This window comes from Hyperolius riggenbachi, chromosome 1, assembly GCF_040937935.1.
Source record: "Hyperolius riggenbachi isolate aHypRig1 chromosome 1, aHypRig1.pri, whole genome shotgun sequence".
NCBI lineage: Eukaryota > Metazoa > Chordata > Amphibia > Anura > Hyperoliidae > Hyperolius > Hyperolius riggenbachi.
This window is the reverse complement of record NC_090646.1, coordinates 595,316,776-595,332,276: the sequence shown is the minus strand read 5'-3', so window position 1 is coordinate 595,332,276 and position 15,501 is coordinate 595,316,776. Positions and strand designations below refer to the sequence as shown.

The 15,501-nt window shown below is 44.2% G+C and overlaps 1 protein-coding gene across 1 annotated transcript in view; it reads right to left on the bottom strand.

The window, feature by feature from the left end:
• Positions 1 to 12,928, bottom strand: part of ESM1 (endothelial cell specific molecule 1) — a 28,049-nt gene extending 15,121 nt beyond the window's left edge. The window contains exon 1 of the mRNA XM_068249376.1: positions 12,386 to 12,928. Within this exon, the coding sequence (XP_068105477.1) occupies positions 12,386 to 12,686 (301 nt within the window). The 5' untranslated portion in view covers positions 12,687 to 12,928. The remainder of the gene's footprint in view (positions 1 to 12,385) is intronic.
• Positions 12,929 to 15,501: the final 2,573 nt, after the last annotated feature.

Below are 15,501 nucleotides of genomic sequence, written 5' to 3'. Positions count from 1 at the left end.
AATAACATTTGTAGAGCGCTTTTCTCCCATAGGACTCAAAGCGCATAAGCATGGCTCAGACCATTGTGGTACAGAGGAAGAAATTTATAAATCTGGAAATGCCAGGCTAAACAGGTGGCTTTTCAGTCTGCATTTAAATAGCTCCAGGGATGGTGCTGTCTTTACTCGGTGTGGCAGGGAGTTCCAAAGAGTAGGGGCAGCATGACAGAAGGCTCTATCTCCAGAGTTTTTGAGGTGCACTCTGGGAGTGACCAAGTTTATAGAACTTGCTGAGGTTGTGAGAGGTGTGGTGCAGCTTCAGCGGGTCCTTCATGTATCCAGGGCCCAGATTGTGCAGGGATTTGAATGTCAGCAGTCCAATCTTGAAGAGTATTCTTCATTCTACTGGTAGCCAGTGCAGTGAGCGAAGGATCTGTGTAATGTGACAGTGGCGAGGCTGGTTTGTTAGCAATCTGGCAGCAGCATTCTGCACTAATTGCAGGCGACGCAGGTCCTTTTTGGGGAGGCCAGCATAAAGGGCATTGCAGTAGTCCAGCCGTGATGTGATGAAGGTGTGGACTAGGGTTGGAAGGTCCTCTGGGGGAATCAGATGTTTAATCTTTGCAATGTTATGTTCCCTAGCCATACCTGTATATGCTCCTCCATTTTTCAGCCAGACTCGCAGGTGCCGCAGTTTGATAGGGCATGGCTACATTCAATACACAGCAATATATACTGTGGATATAGGAAACGTTTCTGATGCTGAAACCAGGAAAGTTACTATATAAGTGAGTATTCTGAATTATTTACTGAATTCTGTTATATGTCACACTCTTTAATGTGTCAGTTGTAATAATTATGCATGTTGCAGATGTCTTGCATTTACAAGCCTGTATGTCATCTGTACGATCATCCTTCTCTGTCTAATCTTATATCATTTATTTTTTTTGCTGACAACAAGCAAACCATTGTTACTCAGTGAGTTAAATAATGATGGGAAATATTGCTGAACACGTACGCTGTTGTAGTTGTAATTCTGTTGTATGGAATAGGTTTAAATTCTCCCTGGAGATCCCATTTAGCTTTAGCTCATAACCCTCATATGAGTTAAATAATAGTAATCTCTGAAACAGATGTACAGTAAGACAAGTGCAAGTCCCCCTGTAAATCCATCTGGAGATCCCGAGAGCTCTCTAGTAACCGATACAGACAGGAATTCAAAATTATACTTTGTATGAACTCCTGTATTAAGAAAAAAATATATATATACAAATATATATACAAATATATATATATATATATATATATATATATATATATATATATATATAACATTGTTTAAGGTATGTGTGAAGCATTGCCCCTTTTCCTCAATAAACAGCAAATCCTTATACACACGGCAGGTGGTTCACCACTCTGATGAGAATCTAATGTATGTACTGCGGCCTCAATGTGTCGGCAAGAGATCTGGAATTCTCGAACAATAGAGAATGATGGAACGCTATACAGTGGAGGAAGGGGGTAACCACTAGACATCAGGGAATGCTATACGATGGAGAGAGGGGGGAAACTAGACAACAGGGAACGCTATGTGGTGGTGGGAAGGTGGTACCACTAGACACCAGGGAATGCTATATGTTGGAGAGAAGGTGGAAAACTTGACACCAGGGAGCGCTATATGGTGGTGGGAAGGGGTAACACTAAACACCAGGGAACTCTATATGGTGGAGGGAGGGGGTAACCACCAGACATCAGGGAACGCCATATGGTGGAGGGAGGTGTGAACCACTAGACACCAGGGAACTATAGGAGGTGGAGGGGGGAGGTATCTGTATAGGAGAGAGAGGAGGGTGGTGAGCCAAAATTTGCACATGGCTAAAAGTGTGGCAGGGGTGGGTTTTAGTGTCCCTGAGAGGTTGAGAGGTATGTATTGGATTAGATTGGTTGTTTCTCTGAGGACAATCAGAGACATGACTATGTACTCCATACAGAGTTGTGGAAAATGTCAGTGCTGCATAACTACACAATAATATTGTAACGATTGTGGAATTATCGCCGTGGTCAACGCACAAAATGTGCGCTGACACTGTTGAAGTCCTCCACAAGCGTATAAAATGGCAGAACCCAGCTTTGGTGCAATGCACTTGTAGAGGGAAATTCCCACCGGCAGATGAAGCTGTGGAGTGCAGAGGAACATCCCCTCTGCACTGCCACAGATGCCAGATGGGAATTGTACGAATTGCAACAATGCAGGGCAAGATAGCCCTCAGAGAGAGAGAGTGAGCACAGCGACAGAATGTATGTGTGTCCACCAATCTAGTCACCACCCGGCGACGGTGAACACACAACAGCGGAAACCAAGTGGGAACGCAATCGCAAGAGTGGTGATTGCCAACAGTGACACAAAACCGAATAAAGACAGAGCACAAGTGTAGCAAGAAAGACACAACAAATAACAATGATCAGAATGCCAAGGAAAATAACAAACGCACTCGCTAAGCGTGGTCGCCACACGAAAAGCGCAACAGCGACAAAGCACGCTAATGGCGCGGTCTCCGCACGAAAAGCGCAACAGAGACAAAACATGCCAACCCTAACTAACAAATGTAACATGAAAATGAAAGAGAATGTGAACGCTTGCTAAACGGTTACCTCACCGAGCCTACAGCAAGCGTTCGTTCCAGACAAGACAGACAGAAGGAGTAACCAGTAGCAACCGCAGCTCTGGCCTACACTCCCAGACAGAGTGCAGAAGGAACCACCGCCACTACCGCTAGGGCGGACGCGATCCAGACAGACAGACAAATGGCGCAACCAGTAGCAACCACTGCTCTGGCTAGCATCCCTAAGGCAGAATACAGAAGGAACCACCGCCTCTACCGCTAGGGTGAATGCGATCCCAACAGACAGTACGATCTCCTGTCGACCGCCGCTGGCGGCAAGACAATCGCAACAGACAAGACAGAACTAGGCAAAACAGATAATACAACCTGACTACGCTAGAAGGAATGCTAGTGCACTCCCAAGGAATTATTCTAAGATAATCTTAGCAAACAATTAGTAAAGGCTGAGACTCCAGGTAAGTTAGCAGGAACAAACCATCATGACAAGCAAGGAATTCTGGGAAGAAATGGTTTTTATGCTACAAGCAATCAGAGGAAGCAGTTAAGCAATTTGCATGACAAGTGGATGCAAATTCCTCCCCAGAACAGCAACTCTGCAGCTTGCAGAGTGGAGACAGGTCTCTTTTCCAGGGACCTGCAGCACTCAGACCTAACAAATGGTCAAACAGCTGTCTGCCTGTGCAGACAGCAGCGCAGATCATTGCAGTACCCCCCCCCCCCTCCAGGGACGGCTTCCAGACGTCTCTCAAAACTGATATTTCCAAAAAACAAATCTGACTGAACCCTCATGAAGGTCGGGACAGCCCGACAAGGCTCAATTCCAGAGTCAATCTTCCCGAAACCGAACTCATCGGAAGCAGAAGCCACCGAAACATGCCCATCAGTACTACAAGCCTCAGCGTGACACCAATCAGAACTGCGAGTGCCAGAGAAGAAGCCATCGAAACTCTCCGAGCAGTACCCACCACCTTCCAGGGACCGTCCAAAAATACCAAACCTTCCACAATACCTATTCAAAGTGTCCCTATCAACACAAAAGCCACTGTTGATCCCGTCCATGGTACCAAGAAAAATTTCTCCCAGAATCTCCCAGAACACTTTGAAGCTCCGCAGAGATCCCAAGAGGCCAGAACGTTCACCAGACTCACATGGAGACCTATCAAGGACCCCTATGGAACCTATGACAATTCCGGATTCAGAATTACCAGGACAAGCATCAAGATCAGGGCTTTCAGGGACCACTTCTGGGCATGCAGGCAGGCAGGCAAAATCAGAACGTGTCTCCACCGAGGAAGCATCTGAGTATGCTGGTAACCGAGACACACTTGGGCATTCTGGCTCACAGAGCGCATCGGGGCACATTAGCATAAGAGAAACCTCAGGACACGTTGAGGAACTGCCGACCTCAGAGTCCGTCACGACAAGACCAAAACCAGGACCGCGCAGAGAAACATCACGAGTAGTTGTCACAAGTACTGGTCTTTCAAAAGAAGACTTGGACTCAGACTTAGAATTCTCTGTGACTGTAATATTATCTGACCAAAACTCATTATTGACTATGCATGACTGAAGCTCCACAAGAGCTGCAAAAGTAGTCAGCATAACAGCAATGCCCACTGAAGTGGGCAATGTTTCAGAAAGATCTGGGGGGCAGGAGGCATCTCCTAAAAGTTCTGCACCCTTTGGGAGGAACTCGGAGACCTCCAGAACATCGAACAAAACCTCAGGAGCATCGTTTCCCAAGTTTTCTGACAAAGAAATCAAGGATTCTGAACTATCCATGTTACAGGGCAGGCTCACAGGAACACCTGAGAAACAGGCATTAGAACGCACAGACTCAAATTCCATACAAGCAGAAGAAAATCTCTCAGAATTCACACAGGTGTCAACAACAGTGGTATACCCATTAATTTGCTTTACCCCAGAAAGGCAGGAACAATCATCCGATAATGGTGTCTCTTTATTGAAGTAAATTGGTTGATGTGTGTGCAATTCATGCCAAATCGTCTGCCACACACAAATCACCGGATCCACAAAACACTCGTCACACTCATCAGATTCGATCAAAGTGTACACAGAATCGATACAAGCATTCAGAATCTCTTCGCTTTCTGCGATGTAAAAATCGCAAAACGCTTTCCAATCAAACTCGAACTCCTCAATCAAAGCCCCAATCTCCCACGGAGCGAATGGAGGCTTAAACAACCCTATATCAAAGAAACACTCATATGGGTTGGGATCAGGAACATGCATAGATTTTCTTACTGCTTTAATATAATGTATAATTCTGCCTATAATAGGATTAACATATGCTTTTGCTTTGGGTAATGAAACCTGAGAAAAATCGTACAAATCGGAAATTCCCTCTACACTGGGAATTTCGGTTTGGCTGGTCATACTGTAACGATTGTGGAATTATCTCCGTGGTCAGCGCACAAGATGTGTGCTGACACTGCGGAAGTCCTCCACAAGTGTATAAAACAGCAGAACCCAGCTTTGGTGCAATGGACTTGTGGAGGGAAATTCCCACCGGCAGATGGAGCTGTGGAGTGCAGAGGAATAACCCCTCTGCACTGCCACAGATGTCAGATGGGAATTGTACGAATTGCAACAATGCAGGGCAAGATAGCCCTCAGAGCCAGAGAGTGAGCACAGCGACAGAATGCATGTGTGTCCATCAATCTAGTCACCACCCATCGACGGTAAACACACAACAGCGGAAACCAAGTGGGAACGCAATCGCAAGAATGGCGATTGCCAACAGTGACACAAGACCGAATAAAGACAGAGCACAAGTGTAGCAAGAAAGACACAACAAATAACAATGATCAGAACGCCAAGGAAAATAACAAACGCACTCGCTAAGCGCGGTCGCTGCACGAAAAGAGCAACAACGACAAAGCACGCTAATGGCGCGGTCTCTGCATGAAAAGCGCAACAGAGACAAAACACGCCAACCCTAACTAACCAATGTAACACGAAACTGAAAGAGAACGCGAACGCTTGCTAAACGGTTACCTCACCGAGCCTACAGCAAGCGTTCGTTCCAGACAAGACAGACAGAAGGAGTAACCAGTAGCAACCGCAGCTCTGGCCTACACTCCCAGACAGAGCACAGAAGGAACCACTGCCACTACCGCTAGGGCGGACGCAATCCAGACAGACAGACAAATGGCGCAACCAGTAGCAACCGCTGCTCTGGCTTGCACCCCTAAGGCAGAATTCAGAAGGATCCACCGCCTCTACCGCTAGGGCGAATGCGATCCCAACAGACAGAACGATCTCCTGTCCACCGCCGCTGGCGACAAGACAATCGCAACAGACAAGACAGAACTAGGCAAAACAGATAATACAACCTGACTACGCTAGAAGGAATGCTAGTGTACTCCCAAGGAATTACTCTAAGAAAATCTTAGCAAACAATTTGCAAAGGCTGAGACTCCAGGTAAGTTAACAGGAACAAACCATCATGACCAGCAAGGAATTCTGGGAAGAAATGGTTTTTATACTGCAAGCCATCAGAGGAAGCAGTTAAGCAATTTGCATGACAAGTGGATTCAAATTCCTCCCCAGAACAGCAACTCTGCAGCTTGCAGAGTGGAGACAGGTCTCTTTTCCAGGGACCTGCAGCACTCAGACCTAACAAATGGTCAAACAGCTGTCTGCCTGTGCAGACAGCAGCGCAGATCATTACAAATATATTTGATATCAACACACAAATGTTCTCTTCTCTGCAGCTGTACAGAATTGATTTTGAAAATATTTCACATGTCCTCATGTTCTTGGCTCCTTGTTTGGTTTGAAGCACAAAAGCGACTGAAGAAGCCCACACACATTTTCTTACCTTATCTACCACTAAATAAGTTGATAAAAAGCAAATGCATTAATTTCAATCCATCTGGCAGGACTTGCTATTGTACCTTGTAGACATAATTGTATTTAATCTTTCAAGTCTACGTTCAGGCACAGCTTTTTTTTGTTGTAGATTCATTTAGTAGAATATTATTTTTAATGAATTGTTCACAAAACTGTTTTTAATTTTTAAAAAGCTACACATTTGAATACAAAAAAGAAAATATGTGCTGCACTAATTCCTTCTCAGGAAACATAACTAAATAGTGGAAAGCCCATGTCTTCCTTGCCCCACTGTTACCATGCACAGACCCTCTGAACCTATCCTACAAGAGCTTGTTGGATGTTCTTGTGGCCATGTTCCCTGCTATACACGACCACGACCGTACGGCGCCTGTGTCAGCATGGACACATCTACGCAGTAAGCCCAGGCTGGTTGTCCATGAGCGGCTCTGTACTACTGCATAGGAGTGGCCATACTCAAAGTGGGCGCACTGCAGCCACGCTCATGCATGGAGGGGAATGCATACGAAAGTAGGGTCCTGGCCAGCAGGGGTGAGGATGAGGAGGACACCGTTAAATATGCACCGGTTAAAAAGGGCGCCAGATATAAACAATATTGAAGTTATTGTTTAGTAGCATGGGTGCTAGGATACGCTGTAAAATATTGTTTAGAATACTGATATTCTACTATTCCCCACCGTAACCTCAATATTTACGTTTAGTAAAATGAGTACCAGTAAAAAATATAACATATTGTTCAATTTACTGATACTGTACTACTTCATTTATAGAGTAAAATATCTTTAATACTTGCAGATATTTTACTATAACCTAACCTCTCTCTACTCTCACACAGAAACCTCCCCTGTTGGTACCTAACCTTAAAGGGAACTAGAGACGTTGAGGGAAAGGTTTTATACATACCTGGGGCTTCCTCCAGCCCCATAAGCCTGGATCGCTCCCACGCCGCCGTCCTCCGCTGCCTGGATCCGCCGGTACCGGGTCCCGTCATTTCCGCGAGTCGGCCAATTGTCCGCATCACAGTGGCTCCCTCCATATACCTACACGTGCGGCTGCATACTGCGCAGCCGCATGCGTAAGGGTATGGAGGGAGCCCTTGTGCATGCGGACAATTGGTCGCGTCCGTCGGAAGTGACGGGGCCCGGTACCGGCGATACAGGAAGCAGATGATTGTGGCGTGGGAGCGACCCGTGCTTATGGGTCTGGAGGAAGCCCCAGGTATGTATAAAACCTTTTCCTATTTTTCCCTATCCTTCCTCTCTGGTTCCCTTTAACCCCCCTGGTGGTGCCTAAACTCGACCCTCCCTGGTGGTGCCTAACCCTAAGACCCCCCCCAGTGGTGCCTATCCCTAAGATCCCCCTGCCGGTGCCTAACTTTAACCACCCCCTCCCCGGTAATGCCTAACCCTAAGACCCCACTGGTGGTGGCTAACCTTAACTGCCCCAGTGGTGCCTAACCCTAAAACTCCCATATCGTTTATCAAATTATTTTTTAAATCGATATATTTAGTTATAAACTCCTAGTTATAAACTCCCCTTTTGATACCTAACTCTAAAACTCCCATATCGGTCATCACTTTTTTTTTAAATCCATATATTCAATTATTTGAGGAATTTTGTATTTTCCACTACTCCACTAAATATCGTTTAAACTTTATGTAGATAGAAACGATAACTATAGTAAGTATGTTTGTGAATGTTATTATATGTTAATTATGTTTGTAAACACTACTATTCACCGGGCGCCCGTTGAAAATGTTATTAGTTTTTATCACGGGGGGGGGGGGGGGGGGTGATGGGAATAACGCTGTGTTGGGGGGGTTGTTAAAGATCCGACTTGTTGGATCCTTAACAATTCCCGATGCCCGAGCATGATCGATTGGCTTCATCGGCTGAGACGAGCGTTATCGGCCATTTGAGGCGAACTGTTATTGCATGTGTGTAAGTAGCTATTGTACTCAGTAATGCCATAGGCAGACCTGAGATATGCAGCCAATGGACAGTCAAAAACTTGTTGGTTAAAAAAACTTCCAGTAACGTGCTGAATTAATTATGCTCCTGTGGGTTTAGGCAAATTTCAAAGCCTTGCTGAGAATCCCCCCTGAAGGGATGGACTAGTTCAAAACCTGCCGGTTCTGTCACATTTTTACTACCTACTGTAAGTGACAGCAACATAGGAGAAAAGTAATTTAGGGCTCATTTTACTCTGGAAGAAACATACTTCTTATTTCTATATGTTTACATATATTTTAAATTTTACAATTTTTCGCAATAGTGGACCTTTAAATGAACTGCATAAACTTCAAATTATAACATAGCAACAGTTGGGGAAATTCTACATTTTAGAAATGAACAGAGATATTCAGGTAGACAGGCAGTTGTCTAACTGCTTTTTGAACTGTTATCCAACTGCCAAAAGATCTTTGGACTGAATTCAAAAATAATTTGAAGTATGTATAAGTTATAACAGCTTTTCTCCCCCAGAACAACTTTATATTCAAATAGAACGTTTTGACTGCTTTTATATTTCTGCTCAATTTCCAGTCACCCCACAAACAGATTTCAATTTATCTCAACTCCTGAGCTGAACATAGAATTACTGTCTGTTCAAACTGTGATGTTTTTTGTTGAAAGCTATTCTAATATGGCACACAAGCAGAAAAGTGGTTATCATTTAAAAGGAATCTGAAATTAGATAAATATGGAGGCTGCCATATTTATTTCCTACTTAACAATACCAGTTGCCTGGAAGTCCTGCTGACCTTTCTGGTGAGTAGAGTTTGAATCAAGCATGCAGCTAATCATTTATCAGAAACATCTGAGCTGCATACTTGTTCAGGGTCTATTGCCCACCGTATTAGAGGCAGAGGTTCAGCAGGACAGCCAGGCAAAGTGCATTGTTTAAAAGGAAATACATATGTCAGCCTCCATATGTCTGTCATCTCAGGGTTCCTTGAAAACCCCCCCACATTCTTTGCTTATTGAGCTTTTTCTATTTGGCATGTCAGTCAATAGACACACACCCAGAGACCAAGCAGGTCTATAGAAGTGGAAGAAGATCGGACGTACAGGAGAACATCCCTGATGCTGGTTTAGCTTGAGGAAAACCAATAGCAATTCACCAGGGAAATCCTACCCTATGAATAAGTGGGGTCTTAAAGGGATACTGTAGGGGGGTCGGGGGAAAATGAGCTGAACTTACCCAGGGCTTCTAATGGTCTGCGGGGGACCATTAGAAGCCCCGGGTAAGTTCAGCTCATTTTCCCCTGACCCCCCTACAGTATCCCTTTAAGGATTGTGCTGTATCCAATATAGTGCTGTATCTGATGTACAGCAAAGTCCCCGTTATTCGGAACTTAGGCATCCACGATGCTAGGTACACACGATACTTTTTTTCGATCAATTCTGCCGTTCGATCGATTTTCGATTCATCTTTCTTGCTCGATTCACTTATCTTTTCTTATCAATTTCCATTAATTTCTATGAGAAATCGAGTGGTAAAATGATCGAAAGTGATATCGGACATGACGAAAATTATCAATCAAACGCATCTATCGACCGAAAAAACTTATCGTGTGTACCTAGCATAAGTCTCAAATAACCGGCATTCCCAAGGGGGATAATGAGGGCCATACTTTTCTACTTTCTAGAGTTTTCTGCAGCAGAAACGACTTACTGATCCTGCGGGCGCTGTCTTCTATACTTCCTGCAGCATGGGGGGGTCCTCTGGAGCCCATGTATGGGTCCCGGCATGCCATGTGGCCTGCATGTCATGCCGGGACCCATATGTAGAGGATGCAACAAAGTCACTGTCACAGGAAGTATTGAGGATGGAGCCCGGAGGGTTGGAAAGTTGCCTCTGCTGCACGGGGTGGGGGAGGTTAGTGCTAAAGAAATTCCATTGGATCTTTACACCACTAACAAATAAAAACAAACAGTTTGCTGAAAAAATGTTTGTTTTCATTCAAGTAGAACTCTAGCTATGAGACATAAAAATGAATATCACCGCTCAATCACAGCCATTCCCAGACCAATGTGCAAAACACACAAAGCTGCTGATTATGTGGGACGATCCATGACATGCAAATATTTCCAAATTCATGCAAATTTATGTATGTGAATTTATGTAGCTTGAAAATTGACCAATCAAGTCCAACCCAGGTTTAAACATTTTCAAGGAGCATACATTTACATACAAATTTACATAATCCTGCATGAACTGGAAAATATTTGCATCTAGTTGACCTTCCCTACTGATGATAGCTTGCAGATAGCAGAAGAAGCATGTTTCCTCCAGGCTTATCACTCCCTTGCTGTCCTTCTGTGCTGCATGAATCCTCTGGAATTGGCCCCCGGAAAGTCCTCTTAACCGAGGCGTCCTGCACATGCGCAGCCTGACCGTGACCGGGCTATCACGCTCCCGTCGCTGTAATCGCTTTGCAATGCTCCCGGTGACGGGGGAGCGCGTGCTGCCAGACTGTGCCGACTGCCCTGACTGGAGGATTTTCCAGGGCCAGTTGTGAAGAATCCAGGCGGCACAGGAGGACGGCGGCAAGAGAGCAATCAGCCTGGAGGGGGCTGGAGGAAGCCCAAGGTATGTATCATTTTTTTTGGCCATTTCAGGTACCCTTTAAAGTAATCCTTTGAGTTATGGAGGAAGACATCCCTGACCTACTTTTGAAAATGGTGGTTGCCTGGATGTCATGCCTATCCTCTGGCTCTAATCCTTCACCAAACTCTTGACTGAAAAAGGCATGCTGAATCAGAGTACCTTATATATGAAGGCATCATTAGAGGTTACCAAGCAGCTCCAGTGGGGACACCTGGGGCTGGATTAATTAACAGTCATCTATTAAGTGGTTAGAATTTGTCATCCTTCATTTGGGTTATATCAGATTATTGTCAGGGTTGCTGGGAGGTCTATGGATGAAGTTGCATGAAGCATGCAGAGGTTTTTTTCTTTCTTTTTTTTTATTAAATGCAGGGCAAATGTTTGTAGTTCTCAATATGAATGCTAGCATTAAACTGCTAATCCACTGATCTGTCAACGACCCCCATGATGATGGAAGGAATGGGCTGTTATCTTTCACCACATAATAGACTATTTTAATTTACTGAAGAGATAAACAATTGTTTCCTAAAAATGACTTTTTTTAAACTCCTGCAGTTTTATGTTCTGTGCATCAGCTAAGAAAAGAATGTTTAATGTTGTATTGTCTCATATGCTGACACAGTCTTTCAGTGTCTCAGAAGCTAAAATATATGAACTATTGACCTTTTTTATCTATTCCCTGCTCTCAGACACTCTTCTGTTCCAGGAAATTGTTTGATGGCTGTAATGCCTTATCATTGAATTTTACACTATAGTATTACTTGCATACCGAAATGTTAACTCTTTCAGGCAAAAAAAGAAAAAAAGGAACACATCCTAGTAATCGTATGCTTAGCACTGTACATGCACATGTCTATCTCATTATGTCACATGCCACCTGATCTGTCAATAACCCCCATGATGTTGGAAGGAAAGGGCTGTTATCTTTCACCATATAATAGACATGTCTATCTCATTAAGTCACATGCCACCTTGAGTATCCTTTAAGGTATCCTTAATAATGCCTAATAAATTAAACCAAGAGTCTGAGTGAACCTGATCTGCATACTTGTTCCAGGGGATTCATCTAGAATGTATCGTACACAGAGGATCAGCATTGCAGCCAGTAAGCTGCCACTTTTATCAAGAGATAAGAAATGCCAAGCGAAACATTCACTTTATGACAGGTACACTTTTAAGACTAAATTAATGGAGTGTGAATGTCTTTAGATTCCGAGGGTTGGTTTTGAAATTCTGCTAACAGCCTGTGAAACAAGACATAACACAACCCGACAACGAAAATAGTTTTAATTACCTCGGCAGATGCCAAACTCATCTCCGAAATCGTCTTCTTCTGTGAAAAACTGGCAAGTCAGTCCAGGGCCACATTTAACCCCATCCATGCCAGACACAGTCCGGTAACAGGTCTCTCCGGCGGCGGCAGCGCAGACCTTGCAGCACCCGCAGTCGTCCAGCACGGTTCTCTTGCATCTCACGGTGCTCTTGCATTCGTTGCTGTCGCATTGGTCTGGGCAATCCACGGCGTACTGGGAAATCCATGCGGCGCCAAAGTGCACATTAATCAGCACAGAGGCGACCAAGATGCAGCACTTCATATCTGCAGGCAGGATGGACTGCTTGTGTGTCTGGACACTGAGCTGCTCTGACAGCCTCTTGCTGAAGGAATTCAAAGAAGTAGCTGAGCATCAACCAACAAATTTAGCAGCTTTATACATTGTCTTCCCACAGCCTTGTCAATCGTCAGCTTCCTCAATCCGGCCGTACTGTCCTACTGCCAGCCTCCCTTCTTTTACTTCACAGAAACCCAGGATGGAGGTTGGATTAACAAGATGCTGCCATGCAGGAACTGAGGAGCATGTGCTGATGTCATTTGTTATGTTTAGATAGTTGTTTTTTGTGTGTGTCAGGAGCACAATAAGTACATCCATCCATCCACATGCAAAGCCTGAGGATGTCTGTGAGGAGAGGGAATAGGAAGATAATGTTTCTTCTGTGGGGCTGACACATACGAAAAACACACCATGTAGGAAATTGGACAGAAGTGCTCCTCTGACTTTACAAAGGAGTGTACCAATGTCCTGGTATCTCAAAGGTCTATTCATCGCCATATTACGAATCCACAGAATTTCAATACTAAATATTCACTAACAAATAGTGACCATGCATTAGTAGATATTAGAGAGTTAACTAATCATCTTAATGCTAGAAATAGAATGAATGTAATAGAAGAAGGAAAAAATAAATCAGTCTGATATATATATATATATATATATATATATATATATATATATATATATATATATATATTCTGCTTGGTGTGTTTTGTAAATGAGACAATGAACTCAGTATATTGCATTAATGTAAAATTGAAAGAATTAAGATATATAGTTTTATAAGAAGTTATGATAACTTTTCCAGCCTTGGTATGCGGTCCCTTCCCTTCATTTTCATCATTTCTGCTAGTAGGACTGGATGGAGGCAGTATTTTCTATTTTTATTTTCAAGGAGTGTCTTCTAAAATTTGGCCACAAGATGGCCATAGTGCGCAACACCTCCCCCGACATGTACGCATAGCGGTTGTTTGGCGACCGCATATACGCATCCCGTGAGATAGTGGCATCGGCGGATGAGGGCGGAAGTGAGGGAACGACGGCGCGCCTAAAAGGCGGAAGACGCCGTCCCGTCCCCACTAGAAGCCAACGAGTGCGGCGCACACTGCGGGCGGTGATAGGCCCAGCGGCACCATCCATCCAGGGGATCAGCTAGGCAAAATGCCCCTCTGATGAGGCCCATAAGAGATAAGGGCGAAACAGCTGTAAGGGCAGCCAACCTGGATCTACCCAAGCACTTCATGCTTCCATCCAGTCCACAATAGCCTACACTGGGTCACGCAAGTATCCTGCACTGCTAACTCCATGGCTCCTCGCATATTTTCCTTGCTTTGCTCTGAGCTAGCTGCAATTTATGTGCATAGAGTTTGACAAATAAGGAACTGTACCTAATACATGTTGCCAGATTGACTCATTTCATGCACTAATGCTATTACCAATAAATTTGGTGTGAATTTTATGCCCAGTGTGCCTGCCAGTTTGTTTTCACCATGGTGGATATAGATATATATATTAATTTTTGGAGAGATCAACCTCCCAGGGCCTGATTGGCAAAATCTATTGTACTGTCCATCACCAACAAACACGTCACCTGAGGCCTATGGGGATGAAGCAATCCAGACAAATGAGTCAGATGACTGCAGAGACAGATGTCAGTACAGGCAGCGTTCATGCAAGTCCGTGTCCAAGCAGAGGTCAATCCAGGCAGCCAGCAAGCAAAGTCCAGGTATCAGGCAGTAGTCAGCAACAGGAATCAATCAGAGGTTAGCGTGGTCAGGATACAAGCAGTAATCGGCAACAGGAATCAATCAGGAAGAGAGCGCATACCCAGCAACAAGCCACAGCTAATGCTATCACGAGCGATGATTGGGGCGCTCACTGAGTTTAAATACAAGGACTAACCAATCAAACACAAGCAGAATTGAAAGCAAACCAATAGTGATGCAGCGTGTCAGCTGATTAGCTGACATGCATGCAATATCAGAATCACTGTTTAGATCAGCGGAGCATGTATTGAGAACGCGTCCTCCGCCTGTCCAATGGGCTGTGAGAGGCGCCCTGTGCTCCACTGACGTCAGCGGCTCGCCGTGACCCGGAAATCGGAGCTGCAGCCTGCGTCTCGGCGTTCTGCCGCTGACAAAATGCTGCGGACCTTACACTTTTATCTTTTTTGTCTCAGGTACACTTCCAGGTAAACATACAAAGCAAAAGCTACCCTTACACGTTGCAGTGACTTGCTGTGGGACATCTTGAAATTACTCCCAATGATGCATTCAAAGAAGACCACTCTTTTAATTGAATCTAAATAAAAAATTTCTCTTGATTTTTAATTCCAACCTAATTTTTATGTTTTATTTGATATTTTTTTCTGAAATTGAATACACGTGATGAGTCTAATTTTTCATTTCAGCAAAAAAAAGACTGGAATTCCCAAATTAAAAAATATATCAAAATTGTAAAGTGCGTTGCCACCTTTAGGATTTAATACTGCCTCTATGAGTCATGACTCATTGAGCTAAAATGACCCCTGTGAATAGGCATATTTGCAAAAAGGCCTTACTGGCAACTTAGCATGATGGTAAAACGTCAATGTGGTCTTACCACACCACTAACACTTTGTCAGTAAGCAGGCACTGGGTTGTTTGATCACTAAAGGTAATTCTTGCAATTACTGGGGTTTTCTGTGTAGCAGTGAGGCACATAAACCATAGCAATGTGGCTAACACCAACTTAAACTAAGTCAGAAATGAGAGAAACTCAGTTCTTTTGCAAAAATGCAAATTACCTGGTAGCTTTCCTT